Raw genomic sequence first — 25,194 nt, 5'->3', positions numbered from 1 at the left:
AGATGAACTGGCCACCAATTAGAGAAAGATGTCTACCTCCTCCCCAGCATACTGCTAGTTTCTATCGTCCCTGTCACCATCAACTTCTACCATTTCTCTTTCTCCTCCGTTCCATGATCAGTCTAAAATGCATGGCCAGAAAGCAACAATACACACCCGCTCAACTAAAGGTGCTATTGAAGTTACTGGCAGTAAAGTTGATGACTTGGGGGTTTCCCTTGACTATAGGAAATTGATGGAATAGACTTAACTATGGTGAAGGGTCACTGCTAGAGATGAGCGAACCTCGAACATGCTCGAGTCCATCCGAACCCGAATGTTGGGCATTTGATTAGCGGTGGCTGCTGAAGTTGGATAAAGCCCTAAGGCTATGTGGAAATCATGGATATAGTCATTGGCTGTATCCATGTTTTCCAGACAACCTTAGAGCTTTATCCAACTTCAGCAGCCCCAGCTAATCAAATGCCGAACGTTTGGGTTCGGATGGACTCAAGCATGCTCGAGGTTCGCTCATCTCTAGTCACTACCCACCATTAGTTCTAAAAAGAACTTTCACAAGGCAAAAAATGAGTTATCCAGAGTGGAGAGTCTGTATAAAAAAACTATTATATTACTGGTAGACATAGCCATTACCCTTTGCCATTTACAAGTAATTGCTTTGTGTTTTGCTGCACTGAAGAAGCAGGGTCCACCCTTTTTAGAGAATTGACCAGGTTGACCAGTTGAGTCCCTTCAATATATGAAATATTATTTTGAAGATTTCCTTGAAGCAGAAAGATCTTCACAAGATAGCTCATCAGTCACTGACCCGCTTTATGGCACCTGCAACTGCTTCTGGCTCCATTCACTGTGTATTGCGGAGGCTAAACAGCTGATCATCACGGTAGCTGGGTGTCTTCATTTTGCCAATCAACTTATGATCTATCTTGTGGATAGCTCACTAGTCAATTTAGCCACAAGAACCCTTTAAATGTATCATATGTTATGTGAATGGAGGATATTGATGTCTGTGAATCATAGTTCTCACTTAATAATACTCTTACATTTTCCAACAGATTAGTCATTTTGCCACAAGTTCTCTCCTCAGTAACCGTATCCAGTTCCGATCATTCTTTAGAACAGTCCCCAGTGATGCCTTCCAGTCTCGGGGTCTAGCACAGCTGGTGTTGCACTTTGGATGGACCTGGATTGGTCTGGTGGCCCTCGAAGATGATTATGGACAGCAAGGTGTCCAGATAGTCAAGAGGGAAATATTAAAAGCTGGAGCCTGTGTGGCTTTCACAGAGAACATAATCTCCAGCCGACAAGATTTTAACACCCCACATATTGCTCAGGTGGTTAAAGACTCAACAGCCACAGTAGTGGTCTTCTTCACTCCTGTTATAGAGTTAAGTTTTGTACTAGATGAGATGCTGAGGCAGAATGTGACAGGAAAAGTATTGATTGCCACTGAAGCTTGGTCTACTTCATCTTTCTTCTTAGTGAACAAATATTCAAGACTTCTTCTTGGAACAATTGGTTTTGCCCTCCCTAGTGGAAACATGCCAGGATTTGGAGATTTCCTCAACAGAATCAATCCATCCATGATTGTGGGAAACCAATACATAAAAATATTCTGGGAACAAGTTTTTGGCTGCAAATTGAAGAACCAAACATCCTCTGATGTTCCATCAAACTTATCAATAAAAGAATGTACCGGCCAAGAAAGTCTTAAGAATTTTCAAAACAATTTCAATAATGACTCTATTCTGAGAGCAACATACAATGTTTATACAGCGGTTCATGCAATAGCAAAAGCTCTGAGTGATTTGGGTAAATGTAAGAATGGAGATGGACCATTCCCCAATGGAACATGTGCTGATATTGAGAACTTTAAGCCTTGGCAGGTTGGTGTGAATTCAGTAGAAGAACTATCTTCTAATTATTTATTTATACATTATTTCTCATTTCAACCCCTTAGCGACCCATGACGTACCTGGTACGTCATGGTGCCGTGGGGGAGTTCAGAGAGGGGTCCCGCCGGGACCCTGCTCTGAGCAGCGCTGCTCCCAGCTGATATCTGCAGCCAGGGAGCGCCTCTATTAGCCGACATGGGTCCCGTTGCCGCGCCGGCTAATTAAGCACATCAATGCAGCTGTCAAACCTGACAGCTGCATTGAAGTGCTTCAGACCTCACGTCCCTGGTGTCTAGCGGGACGGATCTTCTGCCGTGCCGGGCCTCAGCGTCTTAATGATAACAATGACAACTAATAAAAGTCCAAATCACCCCCCTTTTCCCATTTTATAGCTATGGTCACACTGCGTAAAATAACGGCCGATATTTTGAGGCCAAAACAACGGCCGTAGAATTACTATCATACGGGCTAGTTGTGAAACTACGGCCGTTGTTTTGGTCTCAAAATACCGGCCGTTGTTTAATTTTGATTCCAAGCATGATTATAAACGGGATGAAACAGGTTATTTACTTTAAATACTGAGCCCAGCCCGAGAAACCACTCAGAATTTTTTTTACATCAAAATCAAGTTTAATTCGGCAGATATAATTTTTACGTTCGCGGCCGCATTGAAATCTACGGCCATTGTTGCAGTATTACCGGCCGTTAATAATTGACATGTTAATTTTTCACAGGGCCGTATAAACAACGGCCGTTATCTGATACGTAGTGTGAATTCAACGGCCGTAGTTACATTGCATTACAGTCGTTATAGGGAACTTCAAAACAACAGCCGTAGTTTTGCGGCGCTGACAACGGCTGTTATTTTATTTTCAATAGTTTTTATTGAAGGGTTTTCATTTGGACAGAGAGAAACAGTATTTTAAACAATATACAGTAACATTGTTGAATTAATCTTTTGTATAACAAAGATGTAACAAAGAAGAAATTTTAGTACATATAGAAATATCTCACAGGACTTGAGATGTTAGCGAACATTACATCTTCAAATGGTATATCTAAACATACCAAAGGATATGTGAACAAAACAACAGTATTGGTGAAGGAAGGGGTAAGTACTTAGAGTCTGGGTATTATAGTGGATTATTTTCCACTACAGTGCATTAAAGATATTAGAGGCATTATGAGGCCATCTTGGAGTAGATTAGACGTTGTGGGGATGAAATGGAGGAATATTAATCTGGTTATGGAGTCTTATCAGGGGGGGGGGGGGGTTGGACACAATGTGGGGAGTTCGTCCATGGGGACCACTCCTCCCTATAATACGTTCGTATACAAAGGTGTTATTAAGGGAGTCGATCACTTCTTTCAGATCTGGAATCTGAGAGGACTTCCAATGTCTAGCTAATATAATTTTTGCTATTATTAGGAATTTACAGCAAAAAGGTCTATATCTATAAGGTATTGTGTTGATGTTTATAAATAAAAGAACAAATTGGGGAGACCAAGGTATAGGGAAGGGTAATACATATTGCAATAGAATTTTACATTTCTGCCAGTAACCATAGATGGATGGACATGACCATAAGATATGGAGGAGTGTTCCCTGTCCCATACATAGCCTCCAGCAATGGTCTGAAGAGTTAGGATATATAACTGCTAATCTTGCTGGTGGGAGATACCAGCGAAGAATGGATTTAATTGCTGATTCTACATGTAAGCTGCATTTTAGAAATTTGTGTACATATCTGAAGGCATTTTGTCGGAAATTATTATATTTAGTTCTTGTTCCCAGGATCTTAATGGGTGAGTTTTTTGGAACAGATCATGTGCATCCATCTTGGCGTACAAATGTTTTAACCCCTTTCCCCCAGACGAATAGTAGGAAGCTATGCTGGCATCATAGGGTAAATCTGAGTTGGACATATTCGTTAAAGTTTGTCTGATCTGAAGATATTTAAAGAGATCATGTCTTGGAAGATCATATTTTGTATAAAGTTGCATGAATGATTTTAGGTTTTGCTCCTCGTATAAGCTACTTTGTTCCCCGCATATGAGCTACTTGAGTTATACCAGCGTCTATCCAATTCTTTAGATCGGTGTCTGGGATTAGGTTTTGGATGAATTGTAATGGAAGGTTCATTTTTGCCATTTTTGTAGAGTTATAGCTGGATTTGTGAAATATGCGCCAGGCATTTAAAGATCCTGTAATTAAGGGTAATTTTGGGGTGGGTGAGTTTGTGGACCAAAAGGGTTTCAATAGTAGAGATTGTAGGGAAGAAGGGCATGCATATCCATTCTATGGATATCCAAGGAAAAGTTGTGTTGTTGAACCACCATTTATGTAATAAAGATACTTGGGTAGTAATGTAGTAGTTTTTAAGGTTTGGGACCCCCAATCCTCCCATCTCCTTGTTTTTCTGTAATATTGTTAGGGCAATTCTGGGCTTATTGTTGGCCCAAACCAGTTTATTTATAACTCTTTGTAAGCGTTGGAAAAATGAGTTTGGGAGAGATATAGGAAGTGTGCGGAAATAATATAGAATTTTGGGAAGGAGGAACATTTTAAAGGCAGCTATTCTACCAATCCAAGAAAGTTTGTGTTTAAGAAGGGACTGTGCTTCTATTGATATCCTGCGTGATAATGGTTCATAATTTGTCTTGTAGAGATTTTTGAAGGATGATATAAGAGTTAGTCCTAGATATGATATACCAGTAGGGCTCCATTCTAGTGTGAATTTTGATTTAATTTGTGTGGCTAGGGAGTTTGGGATATTGAGAGGAAGGATTTGGGATTTTGGGGTATTAAGGTGATAATAAGATATAGTACTATATTTTGATATTATTTCCATTATTCTGGTTAGGGACCTTAGGGGATTTGTTATTGTTAAGATTATGTCATCTGCATAGAGTGAAATTTCATGTGTCAAGTCACCAATGGTTACTCCTGAGACTGCATGATCATTACGAATACTAAAGGTTCAAGAGAAAGTATGAAAATTAATGGAGAGAGGGGGCATCCCTGTCGTGTGCCATTAGTGATAACAAAATAATCTGATAGGGTACCATTAGTGTATACTTTTTCTGTTGGGGAAGAATATAGGGCTTTCATAGCAGTTAGAATTGGTCCTATGGAACCAAATTCTTCTAGTGCCGAGAAGGCGTACGACCAGTTCACACGGTCGAACACCTTCTCGGCGTCCAAGGATATAACTGCTGTTGGGGTCTGACATTTTTCTAGATGTGCTATGATATTTAGCACTCTTCGTGAATTGTCATAAGCTTGTCTACCCTGTATAAAGCCTACTTGATCGGTATTAATTAAGGAGGGGAGTATGGGGGCTAGACGGGAGAATAATAGCTTTGCATACATTTTTATATCCGAGTTAAGTAATGAGATGGGTCTGACATTTTGTGGTGTGTCTGGGGTCTTTCCTGGTTTGGGGATGGTGACAATTAGGGCTTGTTGATTTTCAGATGGGAGTATGCCTGTGTGAGTAACATGTTGGAAAAACTTGAGTAGATGGGGGGTCAAGGTAAGGTTAAATTTTTTGTAGTAGTTGTTACTAAAACCGTCAGGGCCTGGGGCTTTATCATGAGGTAGTGATCGTATAATTTTTTGTATCTCTGAAGAGGAGATAGGGGTATTTAGGTTATCTAATTGTTGTTGGGATAGGGAGGGAAGATTTAGGTTGGATAGAAATTTTTGGATGGAAATACTGGTGGGTGGTATGTTTGAGAGGTCCTGATTAAGATTATAGAGGTTTGAGTAATAATCTTTAAAACTGTTGGCAATTTCTAAAGGGGATTACTGTAGGGTCCCCGTTAGAGGATGTTTGATGTGTGGAATACGTGATTTAGCATGTTGGGCTTTTATGTGAGCTGCCATAAGTTTGCTAGATTTATTACTCTGCGAATAGTAGTTAGCTTTTAATTTTCTAAGGCGTTTTTCATATGTTAATAAGAGTGTATTCCTTAGATCATTCCTAAGTGTTCTTAGTTTCTCAGCTGCTGCTTGTGTTGGGTTGGTCTTGTTGTTATTTTCCAATATTGCTATGTCCTTTAACAGTTTGGTGACTGCGGCCTCTCTCGCTCTCTTAGCTTGTGATCCATATTTAATAAATGAGCCTGGGATGAATGCTTTGTGAGTATTCCACAACAAGGCTGGGTCTGTTGTGTTATTGTAAAAATCAAAGAAGTCTTCTAAGTCAGTCTTCAGAGTGTTATAGTATTTTGGGTGGGAACGAAGGAAAGGGCTACAACGCCAGAGAAATGTCTGGTTATTTGATAGAGTTTCCTCTAGAGTGAGGGAAATTGGTGCGTGGTCGGACCATTTTATAGATTCAATGGAAGTTACTTTAGAGAGCGAGAGCAACCGCTTGTCTACTATAAACATATCTAGTTTTGAGTAAGAGTTGCGAACTATCGAGTGATAAGAATAATCCTTTTCAGAAGCATGCTGTATTCTCCACACATCAAATAGTTCCTCTCTAAGCCAAATATTACCCAGGGAGGGAGTATGAGAGCGTGCGGAGGAAGAAGTATCAAGATCTGGGTTGGATGATAGATTGAAATCTCCACAAAATAAGAAGTTACCATAAGATAGTTTTTTTGCTTTTTTAATTATTTTGTTTGCAAAACTCACTTGATTGCGATTAGGGGAGTATAGTGCTACCAATGTAAGTTTTATCTCATTTAATGAGCATAATAGTATGTTATAACGACCATTTATGTCTGTATATATCTTATGGTTTATGAATGTTACTGAGTTTTTAATAGCAATCATTACTCTTCTTGTCTTCTTATTGTTTGTGGAGTGAAATATGTTTGGAAATAATTTGTGGTGGATACGGTGTGTGTCTATCAATCAGGTGTGTTTCTTGTGCACACAGCACATCACTTGCTAGAGATCTAGCTTCATCCCACATGAACGCCCTTTTGTGGGGGCTGTTAAGGCCTCTTACATTTATACTAACTAATTTGATGACCATTGTATGATACAGCTAAAACTGTTGGTACATAAATTATATACATCATTGGAGTCAGGTTAAGAGTGCCTCCCAGCAAGAGCACCCCAACCACATTAGGCACTTGTGGAAAATACAAATAGTAAATGTGCATACCCAGGAAACATAAATAAACATAACAAGAGAAGAAACTTAACCAATAAGCCAAAGACTTGGCAAACAAGAAAGGAAATATGTTGGTATATATCTTCAGATACCAACTACCTTTGGAGGGGGTAGTGTTCATACCCCTACCCACATAGGGATATAGGAGCATCCTTAGGGATATCCGCCTATTTTCATTCAGGATTTCTGTTGGCCACCATTGACCAATCTTGAGGCACCGGTGTGATGCGAGGGGAGGAGGATGATGTCTCTGTAGTTGAGATTCTTATGTTCCACTTTTGTAGGAGTCGGTATCCGTCTTCCAGAATGGCTATGACATGTGTGGTATTGTTCCGCCTTATCAGGATTTTGACTGGGAATCCCCATTTATATGGGATTTTATTCTGTCGTAGGGCTGTTGTAATAGGCTGTAATTGTCATCGTAGTTGAAGTGTAGCTGCTGATAGGTCAGTGAAGATTTTTATTTTCTGGAAAGGTGTGGGTAAGGATTCATTCTTCCTTGAGAATTCCATCAGGCGTTCCTTGATGGTGTAAAAATGAACTCTTGCGAGCACATCTCTTGGTACATCTGCTCCTAAATTCTGCGGTTTGGGCACTCTCTGTCAATTTCTAAGTCACGGGAAGAGCAATTTGGGAGTACCGCTTTAATCAATGTTTGAACATAAGGGGTTAGTTCTGCTGGCGGTACTGATTCAGGTATGCTGCGGAGTTTGATATTATTGCGCCTATTTCGGTCTTCCATATCTGCTATTTTGGGGCGCAGTTGTTTAACCTCAGTGTCAAGATCGTATTGTTCATCTATGAGAGAATTATGGGATTTAGTAAGAGCTTCCATTTTTGTTTCGCAGTGGTCGACTCTTTCACCCAACTCATCGACAGCAGCCTGTACTGGGGCTATGTAGGTTGACATATCAGCATGCCATGAACGGCGCAATGTCATCAGCATTTCTTTCATTGTTGCTTCAGATAGGGTCTTATGAGAGGCTCGTAGTCAGGGCCGTCTTACCCATTGGGCATGGTAGGCGGCTGCCCGGGGACCCTTGCGTCCTAGGGGGCCCCTGCCCGCTGTCACAGTGGGCAGGGGCCCCCTAGGACACAAGGGTCCCCGGGCAGCCGCCTGCCATGCCCAATGGGTAAGACGGCCCTGCGCGCCCCCCCCTTCCCCTTCTCTCTCTCTTGCGACCGCAAGCACTTTCTTGCTTGCGGTCGCAAGAGGAAATCCGGCTTCCGGCTGATGCGTCGCTCGCTGGGGGATTCTCAGGGAGCGCACGCATCAGGAACCTCAGTGCGCGTCGCTGGGACTTCCTGTACCGGAAGTCCCGGCCCGGGCGCACACTGAGCCTCCGGATGTATGCGCTCCCTGAGAATCCCCCAAGGAGCGACGCATCAGCCGGGGGCAGAAGAGGAGAAGACGCAGCGACGGGGGAGCACTTGTTAGGTGAGTTGTGTGTTTGGGTTTTTTATCTGCTGTGCAGGGGGGAGCGATCTATAAGGGGGGAATACAGGGGGAGCCATCTATGGGGGGGATACAGGGGGGAGCCATCTATAAGGAGGGAATACGGGGGAGCCATCTATAAGAGGGGAATACAGGGGGGAGCCATCTATAAGGGGAAATACGGGGGAGCCATCTATAGGGAAGAATACAGGGGGGAGCCATCAATAAGGGGGGAATACGGGGGAGCCATCTATAAGGGGGAGCCATCTATACGAGGGGGGATACAGGGGGGAGCCATCTATAAAAGGGGAATACAGGGGAGCCATCTATATGGGGAAGGGGAGACAGGGGGGAGCCATCTTTAAGGGGGGAATACGGGGGAGCCATCTATACGGGGGAGCCATCTATACGGGGGGGATACAGGGGGAGCCATCTATAAGGGGGGAATACAGGGGGAGCCATCTGTACGGGGGGGGATACAGGGGGAGCCTGCAGTCGCTTTTAAAGTTGCTTTTGTCGGCGTTAGAGCAGGAGCTCAGGAGCTATGCGTCCATGCAGACCGGAAGCCAGGCCTCGCCCCCAACAGCCGTTATTTTATGTAGTGTCAACATATACATAGCCTATAAATAAATAAATAAATAAACAAATAAATAAGTGATCAAAAAGTCGTATATGCGCAAATAAGGTACCGATTGAAAGTAAAGATCATGGCGCAAAAAATGACACCTCACTCAGCCCTATAGACCAAAGCATAAAAGCGCTTTTAGCATGGGAATAGAGCGGTTTTAAGGAACATATTTGTTAACAATGGTTCGACTTTTTTAAAAGCCATCAGATTAAAAAAAAGTTATACATGTTACATATCGTTGTAGTCGTAACGACTTAAGGAACATGCACAACAAGTCAGTTTTACCCCAGGGCGAACGGCGTAATTGCAAAACTCCCCGAAATCCAAACAAATTCCGTTTTTTTTTTTTCAATTTTACAGCAGAAATGATTTTTTTTTCCGGTTTCGCAGCATATTTTATGGGAAAATAATGCCAGTCATTGCAAAGTAAAATTGGTTTTGCAAAAAATAAGGGCTCATATGGGTCTCTCGGTGAAAAAATGCAAGCGCTATGGCCTTTTAAACATAAAGTGGAAAAAGCAAAAGTGCAAAAACGAAAATTGGCTTTGACCTTAAGGGGTTAATATACTATTCAGGGATTTATTGATACACATTAGGGGATGGAAGACAAAATGACCATTTGCCCAGCACTTTCATTTCCTGAAGGCCCTAGAGCAGGGGTCCTCAACTGGCGGACCAGAGGCCAGCTGTCCGGGCCCCTGGTCAGACCTCCCAACCGCCCCGACTCCCATGTGTCCCGCTCCCCACCGCACTGCCTCCCGCACCATAGGCGTACTGTCCTTAGATGTCAGTACACCTGTGGGGCTGGGGGCAGTGTCGGTCCGGCCCCCGGCTTATTCGCGCTCTCTAGGGATGTCCCGGGGATTCCCCAGCAGAGCGCGCACCCCTGAGCTCCGTGTATGCCGCCGGCCTGAACTTCCCGGAAGTACAGGATAGCGGCATACACTGAGGTCTCTGGTGTGCGCTCTGCTGGGGAATCCTCGGGACATCCCCAGAGAGTGCGAATAAGCTCGGGGCCGAACCGACATGAGAAAAGAAGAAGACAGGTGCGGCGGGGGAGCGAGGTGCTAGGTGAGTTGTGATTTGTTTTTTTGTCTCAGGGCTATATACTACTGGGGGGGGGGGGGGTCTATATACTACAGGGGGGAGCTCAAGGGGGTCTATATACTACAGGGGGAGAGCGCACAAGGGGGGCTATATACTACAGGGGGGAAAGGTCACGGGGGGCTATATACTACAGGGGTGAGCACAGGGGGCTATATACTACAGGGGGAGAGGTGACAGGGGGGCTATATACTACAGGGGTGAGCACAGGGGGCTATATACTACAGGGGGAGAGGTCAGAGGGGGGCTATATACTACAGGGGGACTATATACTACAGGGAGAGAGCATACAGGTGGGCTATATACTACTGGGGAGAGCACACAGGTGGGCTATATACTACTGTGGGGAGCTCACGGGGGGCTATATACTACTTGGGGGAGCTCTCAGGGGGCTATATACTACAGGGGAAGAGGTCACAGGGGGGCTATATACTACTGGGGGGAGCTCAGAGGGGGCTTTTTTACTACAGGAGGAGAGGTCACAGGGGGGCTATATACTACTGGGGGGAGCTCACAGGGGGCTATATACTACAGGGGGAGAGTGCACGGGGGCTATATATAACTTGGGGGAGCTCACAGGGGGTTATATACTACAGGGGGAAAGGTCACGGGGGCTATATACTACAGGGGAAGAGGTCACAGGGGGGCTATATACTACAGGGGTGAGCACAGGGGGCTATATACTACAGGGGGAGAGGTCACAGGGGGGCTATATACTACAGGGGTGAGCACAGGGGGGCTATATACTACAGGGGGAGAGGTCACAGGGGGGCTATATACTACAGTGGGACTATATACTACTGGGGGAGAGCGCACGGGGGCTATATACTACAGGGGGAGAGCTCACAGGGAGGCTATATACTACTGGGGGAGCAACAGGGGGCCAGTTTTCCCAGTAATAAGCATCAATTCTGTATGTAAATAGTTGAACGTTTGTGAAAAGTAACAAAACACATTTCTTACTGATGTTCAGCTCGGACCTTCACCTGACTATAGACCCCGGTAAGTGGACCTTCACTAAAAGTTGTTGAGTACCCCTGCCCTAGAGCTTCCATGGCACTTGTAGGCCAGGGGCAATATTGCATGGATATCAGCCTACAGCATCAAGGAGTGACTTTGTTAGCTTATTATTTCCAGGAGCAGAGGTTTCCATCACATAGTGGCTGCCGTGTGCCTCCATAAATGGGTTTTCAGAGGACATGCTACATTTCCTATATCTCTGTTTGCAGTAAAATAATAGAAGCCTGTATGTATGCTGGCAGTCGCTCTGCAAAACAGGAGCCATGGCAGCAGACCACAACTCTCCTCTATGAATTGCTTGGGCAGCTCCACACTTACCTGCTCACTGTTGGTGCGTGTAATAGCATAGGTAGCAATGGGGAAATGAGGAACAAGCGAGTGCTGACCTGACAAGTCTGCGCTCGCTTGCTCCCAAAAATTGGGCCATGTAAGAGGCCCTTTAAGGCTTCCTGAGTTCAAAGAAAATACTAAATTTCTTATATCTTACTTTGCAGTAAAATAATAGAAGCCTGCATTCTTACCTCCTCCACTTCCCCAGCTCTGCAGCTGTCACATCTTCCCTTTCCAATAATGTCTTGCTCCCAACTCAGTACTGTGATTAACTGGAGAGAGATCGGTACACCATTGGAAGGAAAAAGAACAAGATGGGAATGTAGACTGAAGGATAGGACAGCCACAGAGCTGGGGGAGCAAAGGAGGTAAGTATGCAGGCTTATATACTTCCCAGATAAAGGGTATGTACACACTGAGAAATTCTCAAGGAATTGTAGAGGAAAGTTTTCAGCTTGAAATTTCTCGCCTATTTAGCTCTGGCAGAACAGGAGCAGAATGCGAGCAGAATTTGAGCAGAATGCAAGCAGAATTCAAGCAGAATGCAAGCAGAATTTAACCCCCCATTGACTTCTATAGGATTCTTCTAACAGAATTTGCCCAAAGAATTGACATGTCAATTCTTTGGGCAGAAAGCAGATCAGCGTCAGAAAATTATGTTTCAAAATTCTGCAGTGCAAACAACAGAGCAGAAATCCCATTGAGCACAATGGGACATTGCTCTGTACATATTTTACGGGAGGAATTTGAAGCTGAAATAAGGGTGAGTTCACAATACGGAAACCAAATGGAGAATTTCTGACGGATTCCGTAGCTCGTACCCGTTCACGGCCGTGAACAGGTACGAGCTATGGAATCTGTCGGAAATTCTCCACTTGGGTTCTGCAGTGTGAACCCACCCTAAGAGCGGATTCCTCTTCAATTCCTCATTTTGCAAATACCCTTAATAGGATTTCATGGGCTTCCTTAAATTCCCCTTACCCCCAGTTAACTCTCAGCTTCTCTTCCCACAACCATCTGTCTTTCTTCTGCTGTTGCTGGTGTAATATATTCAACTCAACAGTGAGGACAAGGACTTCTCCTCTTCCTCATAGAGAACACAAGAACATTTTTTGTATGGAGAGGATGGGATGGATAATTATCAGTCAAACAATAGTTCAGACATAATGTATTTAAGTTGTCTAGATGCCCTTAGTGAAAATGTGTTGACCTCTTGTTTCTTTGGTAATCTGTGGTGATGCGCAGGGAGTGTTAGTTTGGGGTGAGCTTCCGTTGGGTCAGCTATTACGTTGGTGTGGTAGCTGGGTGGTTCTAGGGTCACTTGTGCACTTGTCACGGTAGCTTGGAGTGGTATATGACCCACCACAGACAGTCAGACACAGAAGTAAGCCAAGTGTAAGGGCCCTATTACACCAAAAGATGTCTGACAGATTATCTTACAGATTTTTTCAGCCAAAGCCAGGAATGGATTTGAAAAGAGGAGAAATCTCAGTCTTATCTTTGCAAACAGTTCTCTGTTTATAGTCCGTTCCTGAATTTGGCTGAAAAAATCTGTCAGATAATCTGTCAGACATCTTTTGGTGTAATAGGGCCCTAATGTGATGTGCACGTGGGTGTAGAGTAGACAATCCAGTCTGGTGCTTTCAAAAAATAGAACAGTTTACTGAAAGTAACCATAGTGCAATACAAGGATACTGAAAGCAAAAACAAAGTCCAGTGCAATAAAATTGTTACAGTCTTGTAATAACTCAGGTGCTTACATTTGAGGTAGAGGTTAGGTGCTTCAAGTGAGAAGCTGTTTTGCAGTAGAGAGAGGAGTTGCCAGAGGGGCCCTGTCCAATGTAGAAGTGTACTCTGCTGGATCAATAGAGGTGTGTAGTAGAAGAGAATACAGAATACTCGTACTCACAGATGACTGTCCTATTCTTGACCGCCTTATGGCCCCCAGTTGCGGGCTACCTGTCCTAGGTTTGTTAAATTGAGCCCCAGGCCTTGTTATGTAGGTTGTGCAGACTTCCGAGTCTTACCAGTTGTCCTGCGCTGTGCAGTGGAATATGTAGACATTCAGTACCTGTGTTCCACTGGGGTCAGTTCCTATCACTCCTGGGGTAGCTGCCCTGCACAGTATAGAGAGGTTCATGGCATGGGTAAGGTGATTCCCATTAGTCTTCTCTCCCTTTTTAAAGCTTAAGACTGTAAAGCGGTTCTTCTGTTCATAAGGCAAAACATGTTTGCTTAGTTGTGTGTCCCTGTCAGACTCCAAAGACTTGTCTGTCTAGCTCCTTCTACAACACACGAACTGGACTAGACTCAACTCTACACACTAGGAACTAGGTCCTAACCTCAGGAAATTAACTAACCCCAGCTGTGATTGGTGGGCTGCATGTGTGCACATAAGAGAGAGAAATAAATAAGAAGAAGAAAAGAGGGAAAGCACCTGCACCTGTGAGTGGACAAAAGGTAACATGTGACATACAGTAGTTAACCCCGGGAATAAGTCAGCTGTGCAAAAGACAGGTTACATAAGACACAGTAGTGACTAGAGGTGAGCGAATACTGTTCGATCGAATAGATATTCGATCGAATAGTGAGATATTCGAATATTCGATATTCGTACGAATATCTCGCGAATATTCGATAAATATTCGATAAGCGTTCAAATCCCCCAGCTTCCAGTTTCACCCTCCAAATGGTCAAATAGATGTTTTTCACTAATCGAATACTTGTTCCGATAGACTTTAATGGAATCGAATATTCGATCGAATATTCGAATATTTGCGGGATATTCGTACGAATATCGAATATTCGAATATCTCACTATTCGCTCATCACTAGTAGTGACACCTAGTGGGAAAACACGCTAAATATAGCGGGCACCTCATCCCACATGTGTGAGTCAGAGAGAGTTACCTTACTCAGATGCAACTAAGCTTAGGGGCCCGTACTGGGTCACTAGAAATCCCATTAGATGTATCACTAAGCATAATAGGGAGGATTTATCAAGACTGCACACTGTACACCTGTCTTAACTAAATCCCTGTCTCTGCCTACCGTGGAACATATCAGGGGCTCCAGACAGAGACTTCACTAAAAATGTCAGCTTTGCAGTGTTGGCTCTGTATTCACAGTGTGTAAAGGACCTGCGATGATGTCATAATAATTGTCATATGATAATGATCTTTCAGGTCCTTCACATAGGGGGCAGTGTAAATGAAGATGGGGAACTTGGAGAGTTTAGGGGAGCTCCTAAAGACGAAAAGAGATTTCCTGCTTCATAATAATGTTTTACCAGGGAGACAACCCTGTTCTAGGTTGTGAATAGGGAAAGTGGGGGTGTCTGTGTGTGTGGGGAGGGATGGTGGTGGGAAAAGTGGGGTAAAAAGAGGAGAGAAGAACTGCCACTGTAAGGGGAGGTAATGGGGAGTCAGTATTGCTATTAGTGTTGCAGAATATATTTTTGTATAGGGTAACCCAGGGTAGTGGGGGTGTAAAGTAGGGTAGGTACTGAACCTCTTCAGCTCTTGTCACAGGGCCGAAGTGGTATGTGCCCTCCCCAGTATATAAGGACACACACCTGTTAACCCCTTCCGTCCCCATCATGTACTGGTACGTTCTCAGGTGGGTAGGGGGGTTCTGAGAGGGGTCACACCGTGAACCCTCGCCCAGCTATTTAACCATTTAAATGCCACTGTCAAAACTGACAGCAGTGTTAAAATGGCTATAAAACGCCATCCCCTGGGGTCTAGCGGTGGATTGCCCCTGGGATGCTCTTGTAAAGGGGTGATCCGGGCTTCTGGCTAGGCCAGGGGCCAATGCTGCAATGCTGCTGATTCCGGCTCTGCAATTCTTTACTATGGGCTCCAGCAGCCCATAGTAATCAAGCACTGACTTACATATGTTCTGCATCGATTTCTATGAGAGATCAGTGAAGTGATCTCAGAAGTCCTTAGGGGGATGTCACATTACAGTAATTAATTATTTTTTTCTTTTATTAATAAAAATCCCCAATGCCTCTACAGAAATCCTGTGTGCACCAGGGCCTCTCCAGCTTAGAGCTAGTGTAGGTTTCACTGACATTTTTCAGGCGGAAAAAATTTAAATGCAAAACAAACAGAAGCTATCCTTCCTCTACATGTGGCTGCACCACTCATTCCACCCACTCAAGCAGTGCAAAGGGGCCTGATGCTAATGCAATATTCACAAAAAAGGCATTTGCATAACAATGTATGTGCTTCGGGCCTCTTTAGGCCACAAAATGGTGCATATGTCACATAATACATGTCGCCCTTAGGCTTAATTTGCGGTGGTGACAGTGGACTGCCTGCAGGTGAGGGAGAAAGATAGATCTATCCAGATCCTTAAGTACTCACCTGCAGGGGCTTAAGAGACGAAGTACCTGCATCCACAGATATGAACATCCCCCTAATGCTGTCTATGGGCACTGAGTGACACTGATCCAGCAACACAGTCCTCACCTACTGGGTAAAGCTAGCTATCGAGGCGACCCCTAAGGAAACTTAGCCTGTTGCAGAGTCCCCGGCTATAACTTCTGTTACCTCACTACTATCGTAGGTTCCTGTCGAGGTATCAGGATCAGAAGAGAAAAGTCCCCCAGCGTGCATAGGATTCTTGTTTTCCCACCCTACCGCAGCCTCACAGCGAGGTTCACTACCTGGATATGACTTGGTTAGGAGAATACTTGAAAAGAAGACAGGGGGGAAATTTATTAAAACGTTTGCGCCTAATTATTGGTGAATAATTGGATTTTTCACCCATTTGTGGAAAAAGTTCTATTTATAAACCAGTATTCGACAGACAAAAAATTTTTAGATGCAACTTTTTTAAAAGTATTCACCTAAAAGTTTGCATAATCCAGGATTTGGCCCAATTTATTATTGGGCACAAACTGATGCAGGCCTATGTCTGCTTAGTACCAGGTGAATATGTTTGCAACTTTAGGCTCGGTTCACACGTTGTAAGAGTGCGGCTGTATTTGCGGCTGTAATTGTGCGGCGGTATTTTTGGTGGTTCGTGTGTATGCTTGGAAGTATAGGATATGCGGCTGCACAGTGCACACTATGTATGAATCTACGGCCCTATCGTAAACGGACCCGTAAAAAATGAACAAGACCATTGTTTGCGGCTGAATATGCGGCCGTGGATTGACAGGCGGTCCGTACGGAGTACTTCAAAAATAGCCGGCAATGATGCCGAATGCCGATGCCTCTAATAATTAATATATTAAATTACTAAAACACATTTTCTTTGTAATCAAGACACTTTCGTTGATCAATAATTTATTTCTAATGAATCCATCATTGTGCAATTAAATATACTGTTAAAAAAAATAGATATATAAATAAATGTATATTTATCTATATATTTATTTTTTGACAGTATATTGAATTGCACAATGATGGATTCGTTAGAAATAAATTATTGACCAACGAAACTGAATTTATTTCAACGAAAATGAGTTTTTTTAATTAAATATTAATTAGTACAGGAAGCTCTATAAGCCGTTAATTCATATGCCGGCAATAGAGCATTCTGTACTAATCATCACTTTACTTTAATGAAAACATCAAATGTTTCTTCTAATTATGTTATCACAATAGCATTATTAGAAGAAACATTTAGAATTATATTTGCGCTCAGCTGATTGGCTGTTCGGCTGAGCGCACATATAATGAGCCAGTCCGCAGTACAGTGACTTCATTGTGCTGCGGACCAGCGAAGAGGACACATCGGGGTGAGTATAGAGCTCTCCCCACCCCCTCCCCGGCACTGCACCCCTCCCAGCAAGGAAGGGGGGTCACTTAACCCCTTCCTTGCTGGGATGGGTGCAGTCTGACATCAGTCTGGCCCCCAGGGGGTTAAGGGGGATGCAATACATCCTCCCTTAACCCCTTGGGGGCCAGACTGTAAGCAGCGATCTGTAAAGATGCTGCATACTGTAAGGAGCACAACACCGCTCACAATGATGGGTGTTGTGCTCCTGTTTGTGTGTTTTTGTGTGTTTCTCCCTTTTTGTTTTTCAGATATCGGTATCCTGGGGATTACGTCGGATTCCATGGACTACGTCGATGACCAGCGTTTTTTTAATGTTTTTTTTTTATAAAATGGTCAATGAGGGGTGTGGGGGTGTTTTTATTTGAATAAAAAAATTTGTAAACTTGTGTCTTGTCTTTATTTCTTTACTTTATAGACTTAGTAGTGGAAGCCGTCTAATAGACGGAATCCATTACTAAGTCGGGGCCTAGTGTTAGCCGGTATAAAATGGCTAACACTAACCCCCTATTAATACCCCAGTACCCAATGCCACCAGGGGTACTGGGAAGAGCCGGGTGCCAGTGGTCCCGGAGCGTCAAAATTGGCGCTCCTGGACCGGGCGGCAGCAGGCTGGTAAGATTTAGGCTGGGGAGGGCCTAAACCAATGGCTCTTCCCACCCTGGTGTTACCAGGCTGCTGTCGCTTGGTTTTTAACCCGGCTGGTTATAAAAATAGGGGGGACCCTATGCGTTTTTTTTTTTTAAATAAATAAATAATTTAAAAAAAATGCATAGGGTCCCCCCTATTTTTATAACCAGCCGGGTTAAAAACCAAACGACAGCAGCCTGGTAACACCAGGGTGGGAAGAGCCATTGGTTTAGGCCCTCCCCAGCCTAAATCTTACCAGCCTGCTGCCGCCCGGTCCAGGAGCGCCAATTTTGACGCTCCGGGACCACTGGCACCCGGCTCTTCCCAGTACCCCTGGTGGCATTGGGTACTGGGGTAATAATAGGGGGTTAGTGTTAGCCATTTTATACCGGCTAACACTAGGCCCCGACTTAGTAATGGATTCCGTCTATTAGACGGCTTCCACTACTAAGTCTATAAAGTAAAGAAATAAAGACAAGACACAAGTTTACAAATTTTTTTATTCAAATAAAAACACCCCCACACCCCTCATTGACCATTTTATTAAAAAAAACATTAAAAAAACGCTGGTCATCGACGTAGTCCATGGAATCCGACGTAATCCCCAGGATACCGATATCTGAAAAACAAAAAGGGAGAAACACACAAAAAACACACAAACAGGAGCACAACACCCATCATTGTGAGCGGTGTTGTGCACCTTACAGTATGCAGCATCTTTACAGATCGCTGCTTACAGTCTGACCCCCAAGGGGTTAAGGGAGGATGTATTGCATCCCCCTTAACCCCCTGGGGGCCAGACTGATGTCAGACTGCACCCATCCCAGCAAGGAAGGGGTTAAGTGACCCCCCCCTTCCTTGCTGGGAGGGGTGCAGTGCTGGGGAGGGGGTGGGGAGAGCTCTATACTCACCCCGATGTGTCCTCTTCGCTGGTCCGCAGCACAATGAAGTCACTGTGCTGCGGACCGGCTCTTTATATGTGCGCTCAGCCGAACAGCCAATCAGCTGAGCGCACATATAATTCTAAATGTTTCTTCTAATAATGCTATTGTGATAACATAATTAGAAGAAACATTTGATGTTTTCATTAAAGTTAAGTGATGATTAGTACAGAAAGCTCTATTGCCGCATATGAATTACCGGCTTATGGAGTTTCCTGTACTAATTAATATTTAATTAAGAAAACACATTTTCGTTTAAATAAATTCAGTTTCGTTGGTCAATAATTTAATTCTAACAAATCCATCATTGTGCTATTAAATATACTGTCAAAAAATAAATATATATATATAAATATACATTTATTTATATATATATTTATTTTAACAGTATATTTAATTGCAAAATGATGGAATCGTTTACATTTAATTATTGAACAATAAAAGGGACTTTATTAGACAGAAAATGTGTTTTATTAATTCAATATATTAACCATGAGAGGCATCGGCTATAGTGCAGAGGATCGCAAACCCCGGTAATAGCGATTCATGTAAACTGTGTTCCCTGCTTTCCCAGATGCATCCAGAGGTGTTTCCATCACTTTCTTAACATTTTATTTGTTATTTTTAGTTGAACCAGATTTCCAAGTAAATGACCGTATGTTTTGAGCCGCATGTCTATTTTTTCCCACGGCCGTAGTTTCACCCGCACATTTACAGCCGCATAAAAAATACAGCCGCACAGTTACAGCGTGTAAACCCAGCCGTACTATGCATTTACGATGCATTTACTATGAAAAATGCAACTTTTCCATAAATTACACACAATATATTGGAAGAAAACAAACACCTACCCATATTAAAATAGTCGCACACAGACTCAGTAAATGTCTCCCACAGTCTCTAGGAATAGTGTCTCCACAGATAAGTCCTGGACCCCAGACAAGACCCTGGAAAATACTTTAGAAGGAACAACACAATCACTCTGACCAAACACCCCCAAACTAGCTGTCACGTTATGTGCCCTTAAATTGGGCAGTAATACATTAGGAGACAATGAACTCTATCTTGCAATGGGCTAGGATGACAGAGGAAAGTGCCATACACAGAAAATACATGAGTTAATACACTTTCACAGTAAGCAGTTTCAGTAAACCCCCTGCAGGTGTGTGTGTAGGGGGGGTATAAATTATTTGGGTGCTGTGGTAAGGAGTCTGCACATAGAGGCCTGATACAATATGGGGACTGCAAAGAGGGGGCCTAAAACTATATAGGGACTGCAGTGAGGGGTCTATACTATATAGCAGTGATGGAAAACCTTGGCCCTCTAACTGTTGCAAAATTGTGATTCTTATCATGCCTTAACAACCAAGGATATGGCTTTGGTTGCCCAGGTGTGATGGACATTGTAGTTTTGCAAAAGCTAGAAAGTCAATGCTGTATAGGGACCTAACTATTATATAGGGGCACAGAGTACAAATTTACAGTAGGAACAAACCGAATTGCTTCATTCCTATCTGCATTCTGATCATCGGGCTGAGGGCTTTGAAGTATGCTCCACTCCATGCCTCTCCTCCCCAGGTGCTGAGAAAAGATGGATTCCAATCTTTTCCAGGACCGGGTCCATCTTTTTTCAAGCACCCGGGAAGTAGCAGCATGGAGCGGAACAGACTTCAAAGCCCTCAGCCTGATGATCAGAATGCAGATAGGAGTAAAGCAATGCGCTTCATTCCTACTGTAAATTTGCTCATCTCTAGCATTCCTAACTATTATTTGGAGGCACATGAGACCTAACTACTATATGTACTGGGGCAAAGAGCCTAAAATATTTCTCTGCAGATTCTGGAGAGAGGTTAAAGGCCGGGAGAAGACTTTAAGGTGGCATGGGCTGAATGGAAATAAAAAGGAAAAGTAAAGAAGAAAAGAAGATGAGACACTGGATGTAAATACACTCTCTTATAGGGTCTCTAGTGGTAGTGATAATGGACATGGTGTGGTAGTATTATGTACTGGTATCACTGGTAATATATTTATGTTTTGTGAAGTAGCAGTATGGAGGCAATATGTAATCAGTGTATGGTGGTAATATTTATTGGCAACAATGTTATAAGATAGGACTTTGAGGAAATTATCCTGGTGGGGAGGCCTAGAGTGTGTCCATAAAGGAATTTATGTGGGCAATAAAAATTATATTTTAAAAGCAGTAAACAAAAGCTAAAGTTATATACAATGCCTATCCTTGTAATCTAACTGACCTTACGACCATAGAAGATGCATGAAGATAATGAATGTTACATAATTTCCTCATAGTTGTTGCACTACATGAAGAAGTTACATCTGAACATGTCCGATGGTAGACAACTCTTTTTCGATGAGAACGGAGATCCTCCTGCTGTGTACGATATAGTGAACTGGCAGCTGAGCCCTGAAGGAAAACTTCAACAAGTCAAAGTGGGCAGCTATGATACCAGTATAACCAGTGGGGATGTCTTCACTATTAATACCAGCCACATACAGTGGGGAACTGGGCATCGAATGGTGAGACACTATGGACATTCCTTAAAGACTGTTCCATATACTGATTTTTTTTAATTAAGCAATGCTGAAGTTTTTGAATACAGATGGGCAAACTTTTTTAAAGTTCAGTATGGAGGGTTCCCAAAACTTCTGTAAAAAGTTCAGGTTTAAAAGAATTAGTTAACACTGAACCCAAGCATCATAAATAGCCCTAAAACACCTGTATAACATTATTAAGTCACATCGAAGTGTACCTAAGTACATTTGTTGCTTTTTTAAAATAGGATTCTCTCTCTCTAGGTCCCTGTTTCAGTTTGTAGCCCCAGTTGTCCACCAGGCTTTAGGAAAGCAGCCAGAAAAGGCCAACCTTTATGTTGTTTCCAATGCATCCCATGTCCACATGGGGAGATTGCCAACCACACAGGTAGGCAACAAAAATATTAAGTGCATCATTTATTGCTTTAAGTCCATTGTAAAAATGAAATCTGTCAGTTCCATATTATGTGAAGAACTGCAAACATTGTTCTTTCTAGAACACACTGTAAAACTTCAAGTCCACTGCTTTGATACGATTTTTAAAAAACTTTTTCTTTAAAGATTCGGTGCAATGTATAAAATGTCCGTGGGATATGTGGCCAAATCCAACCCAAGATCATTGTGTTCCCAAGACCCAAGAATTCCTTTCACTTGAAGATCCACTGGGCATCACCTTAATGGCCACTGGAATCTCCTCATCACTGGTTCCTGTGGCGATCCTTGGCCTCTTTATTCTCTATCGAACAACTCCCATTGTTCGGGCCAATAACTACTTCTTAAGTTGTCTTCTTCTGGTGTCATTATCTCTCTGTTTTCTCTGCTCTTTAGTCTTTATTGGTTATCCCCAGTATGAGATCTGTCTTTTAAGACAAGTGACTTTTGGTATTGTATTTGCACTTTGTGTCTCCTGTATCTTGGCCAAAACCATTATGGTAGTTATAGCCTTTAAGGCCACAAGGCCTGGTAGTCAGCTAAGACATTGGACTAGACCACGTGTATCATATGTCATAGTCACCTCATGTGTCCTCATTCAGATTTTTCTTTGTATTATGTGGCTGACACTTTCTTCTCCCTTCCTAGAATATAAATCCGAAAGTAATTCAGGAGTATTGATTATTCAGTGTAATGAAGGGTCACCTTTGGCTTTTTGGTCTATGCTTGGCTACCTTGGTCTTCTGGCCTCTATTATCTTCACTGTGGCTTTCTTGGCCAGGAGACTTCCAGACAGCTTCAATGAGGCCAAGTACATCACCTTCAGCATGCTGGCCTTCCTGAGTGTCTGGATGTCCTACATTCCTGCATCCCTCAGCTCCCGAGGAAAATATATGGTGGCCATGGAGATCTTTGCTATCCAATCATCAACCTGGGGTCTGGTTATTTGCATGTTCCTTTCAAAATGTTTCATTATTATATTCAGACCCGACATGAACTCAAGAGAGAAACTGATGGTCAAACAGAAAATCTAAAAAAAAAATTTCAGTGTTTTGTGTAAAATATACATTCTGATTCATTTAATAAATTATTAGGATTTTTAAAACTCTTTTTTGTTCTTTTCTCTTTTCTATCCTTTTTTTCTGAATTGAAATGTTTTCTTTACGGTCAAAATAAGTTTTTTTAACCCCTTCCCCCAAAATTACGTCCTGGAACGTCATGAAAAGCAGTGCTATTCTGCATCATGACCTCCCTGGATGTCATGCTTTCCCTGCCTTCCCCCGATGTCCCTAGCAGAGATCTGGCAGCCCTCTGGCATCCCTCTAGCTCCCTCTCCCTCCCCGTGTGCCCCCCCGAATCCCGCTCTGACTCCCTCCCCATGTGCCTCCCCCCAAATCCGGCTCCCTCTCCCCCCTTTTGCTCCCCCCGGCTCAGGCTCCCCCCTTGCTCAATGATCAGGCCCCTGCACTGAAGCAGGGACCTGATAGTTTCAATGAGCTGTCAGTGTGTAACACTGACAGCTTATTCACAATACAATGCATTACAGAACAGATCCTGTGCTGTAGTGCATTTTATATACCTGAAAAAGTTTAAAAAAAACGCAAATAAATATATGAATCAATAATTAAAACAAATAAATTATTAAATAAAAATAAATAAAGTAAAATAAATAATTATACACATTTCCCATCCCTCCTTTAGAAATGATCCCCCTATAAATAAAATACATGTATTTAATATCGCTGTGTCCGTAATGACCCATTCTATTAAACAGTTGCATTAATTATCCCACCCGATTAACGCCATAAAAAACAAACAAAAAAAGTCAATTTTTTTGTTAATCCCGTCCCCTAAAAAATATTGTACCACTAAAAACGTTAGCTTATGCCGCAAAAAAAAGCCCCCACATAACTCCATTAACGAAAATAAAATATTAAAAATATTACACTTCTTACAATATGCAACACCAAACAGTTTTTATAGTATAAATGCCATAAACTCTAACAAAAGCTATATACCATGGGTATCACTGTAACCATATCGACCTGACAGATAACAATAACATGTCATATGTAACGTATAGTAACCGCTATATAACATGGATATCACTGTAATCGTACCGACCTGACAAATAAAGATTAAATCCAGAAAAATTGTAATAAAAAGCAATCAAAAAGTTGCATATGCGCAATCAAGGTACCGATAGAAAGTAAACATCATGGAAAAAAAAAATGACACCTCACACAGCCCCGTAGACCAAAGGATAAAAGCGCTATAAGCCTGGGAATAGAGCGATTTTAAGGAACATATATTTTTTAACAATGGTTTGAATTTTTTTAAAGCCATCAGATAAAATAAAAGTTATACATGTTACATATCATCAGTGGCGTAGCTACCATGGAGGCAGGGAAGGCAGTTGCTATGGGGCCCTGGCAAAGCATGGCCTGTCTCCCCTGTCTCCATGGTGCTACAGCACTGTCAGTACTGTCCCTCCCCCTCCTCTCCCCCCCCCTTCTCTCCTCCTAACCAACACACACACTGTTCGACAGCGGCCTGAAGGGAGCAGCAGCAATCCCCCCTCAAGGCCCCGCACCTCCTTTGGACACATTGTCCGTCAGCCGCTGGCAGGGACGTCCCCTCTCCTTAGTTGCCGGTATGTCTGGTAAGCCCCGCACCCATAGCGTCAAGCCCTGCCCCCTGAGCACACCGCAGGAGATACTGGGCAGAGTGCAGAGGGCCTGAGGAGAGAGCTTAGCCATGGACAGCAGAAAGGATGGTAACTAACTGTGCCAACTAGAGGTCAATCAGCTTCCCTGGCATCCTGTATAATGGGGGAACTCAGCTTCCCTGGCATCCTGTATAATGAGGTCAACCAGCTTCCCTGGCATCCTGTATAATGGGGTCACCCAGCTTCCCAGGCATCCTGTATAATGGGGTCACCAGTTTCCCAGGCATCCTTTTTAATGGGGTCACCAGCTTCCCTTGCATCTTGTATAATGTGGTCACTCAGCTTCCCTGTTATCCTATTTATTGGGGGTCACTCAGCTTCCCTAGCATCCTGTATAATGGGGTCACTCAGCTTTCCCTGCATCCTGTATAATGGGTTAACCCAGCTTCCCAGGCATCCTGTATAATGGGGTCACTCAGCTTCCCAGGTATCCTGTATAAAGGGGTCACTCAGCTTTCCCGGCATCCTGTATAATGGAGGTCACTCAGCTTTCTTAGCATCCTGTATAATGGGGTCACTCAGCTTCCCTGGCATCCTGTATAATGGGGTCACCAGCTTCCCTTGCATCCTGTATAATGG

General features: G+C 43.2%; 1 protein-coding gene across 1 annotated transcript in view; it reads left to right on the top strand.

The window, feature by feature from the left end:
* The window catches only part of LOC138784526 (extracellular calcium-sensing receptor-like), a 36,551-nt gene extending 13,630 nt beyond the window's left edge, over positions 1 to 22,921 (top strand). The window contains exons 4-9 of the mRNA XM_069960125.1: positions 759 to 883; positions 1,056 to 1,886; positions 20,484 to 20,639; positions 21,213 to 21,440; positions 21,720 to 21,843; positions 22,017 to 22,921. Coding sequence (XP_069816226.1) covers positions 759 to 883; positions 1,056 to 1,886; positions 20,484 to 20,639; positions 21,213 to 21,440; positions 21,720 to 21,843; positions 22,017 to 22,921 — 2,369 coding nt within the window. The remainder of the gene's footprint in view (positions 1 to 758; positions 884 to 1,055; positions 1,887 to 20,483; positions 20,640 to 21,212; positions 21,441 to 21,719; positions 21,844 to 22,016) is intronic.
* Positions 22,922 to 25,194: the final 2,273 nt, after the last annotated feature.

This window comes from Dendropsophus ebraccatus, chromosome 1 (genome assembly GCF_027789765.1).
Source record: "Dendropsophus ebraccatus isolate aDenEbr1 chromosome 1, aDenEbr1.pat, whole genome shotgun sequence".
In the NCBI taxonomy this organism is placed as follows: Eukaryota; Metazoa; Chordata; class Amphibia; order Anura; family Hylidae; genus Dendropsophus; species Dendropsophus ebraccatus.
The sequence above is the reverse complement of the archived record's forward strand: the minus strand, read 5'-3'. Positions and strand labels throughout refer to the sequence as shown.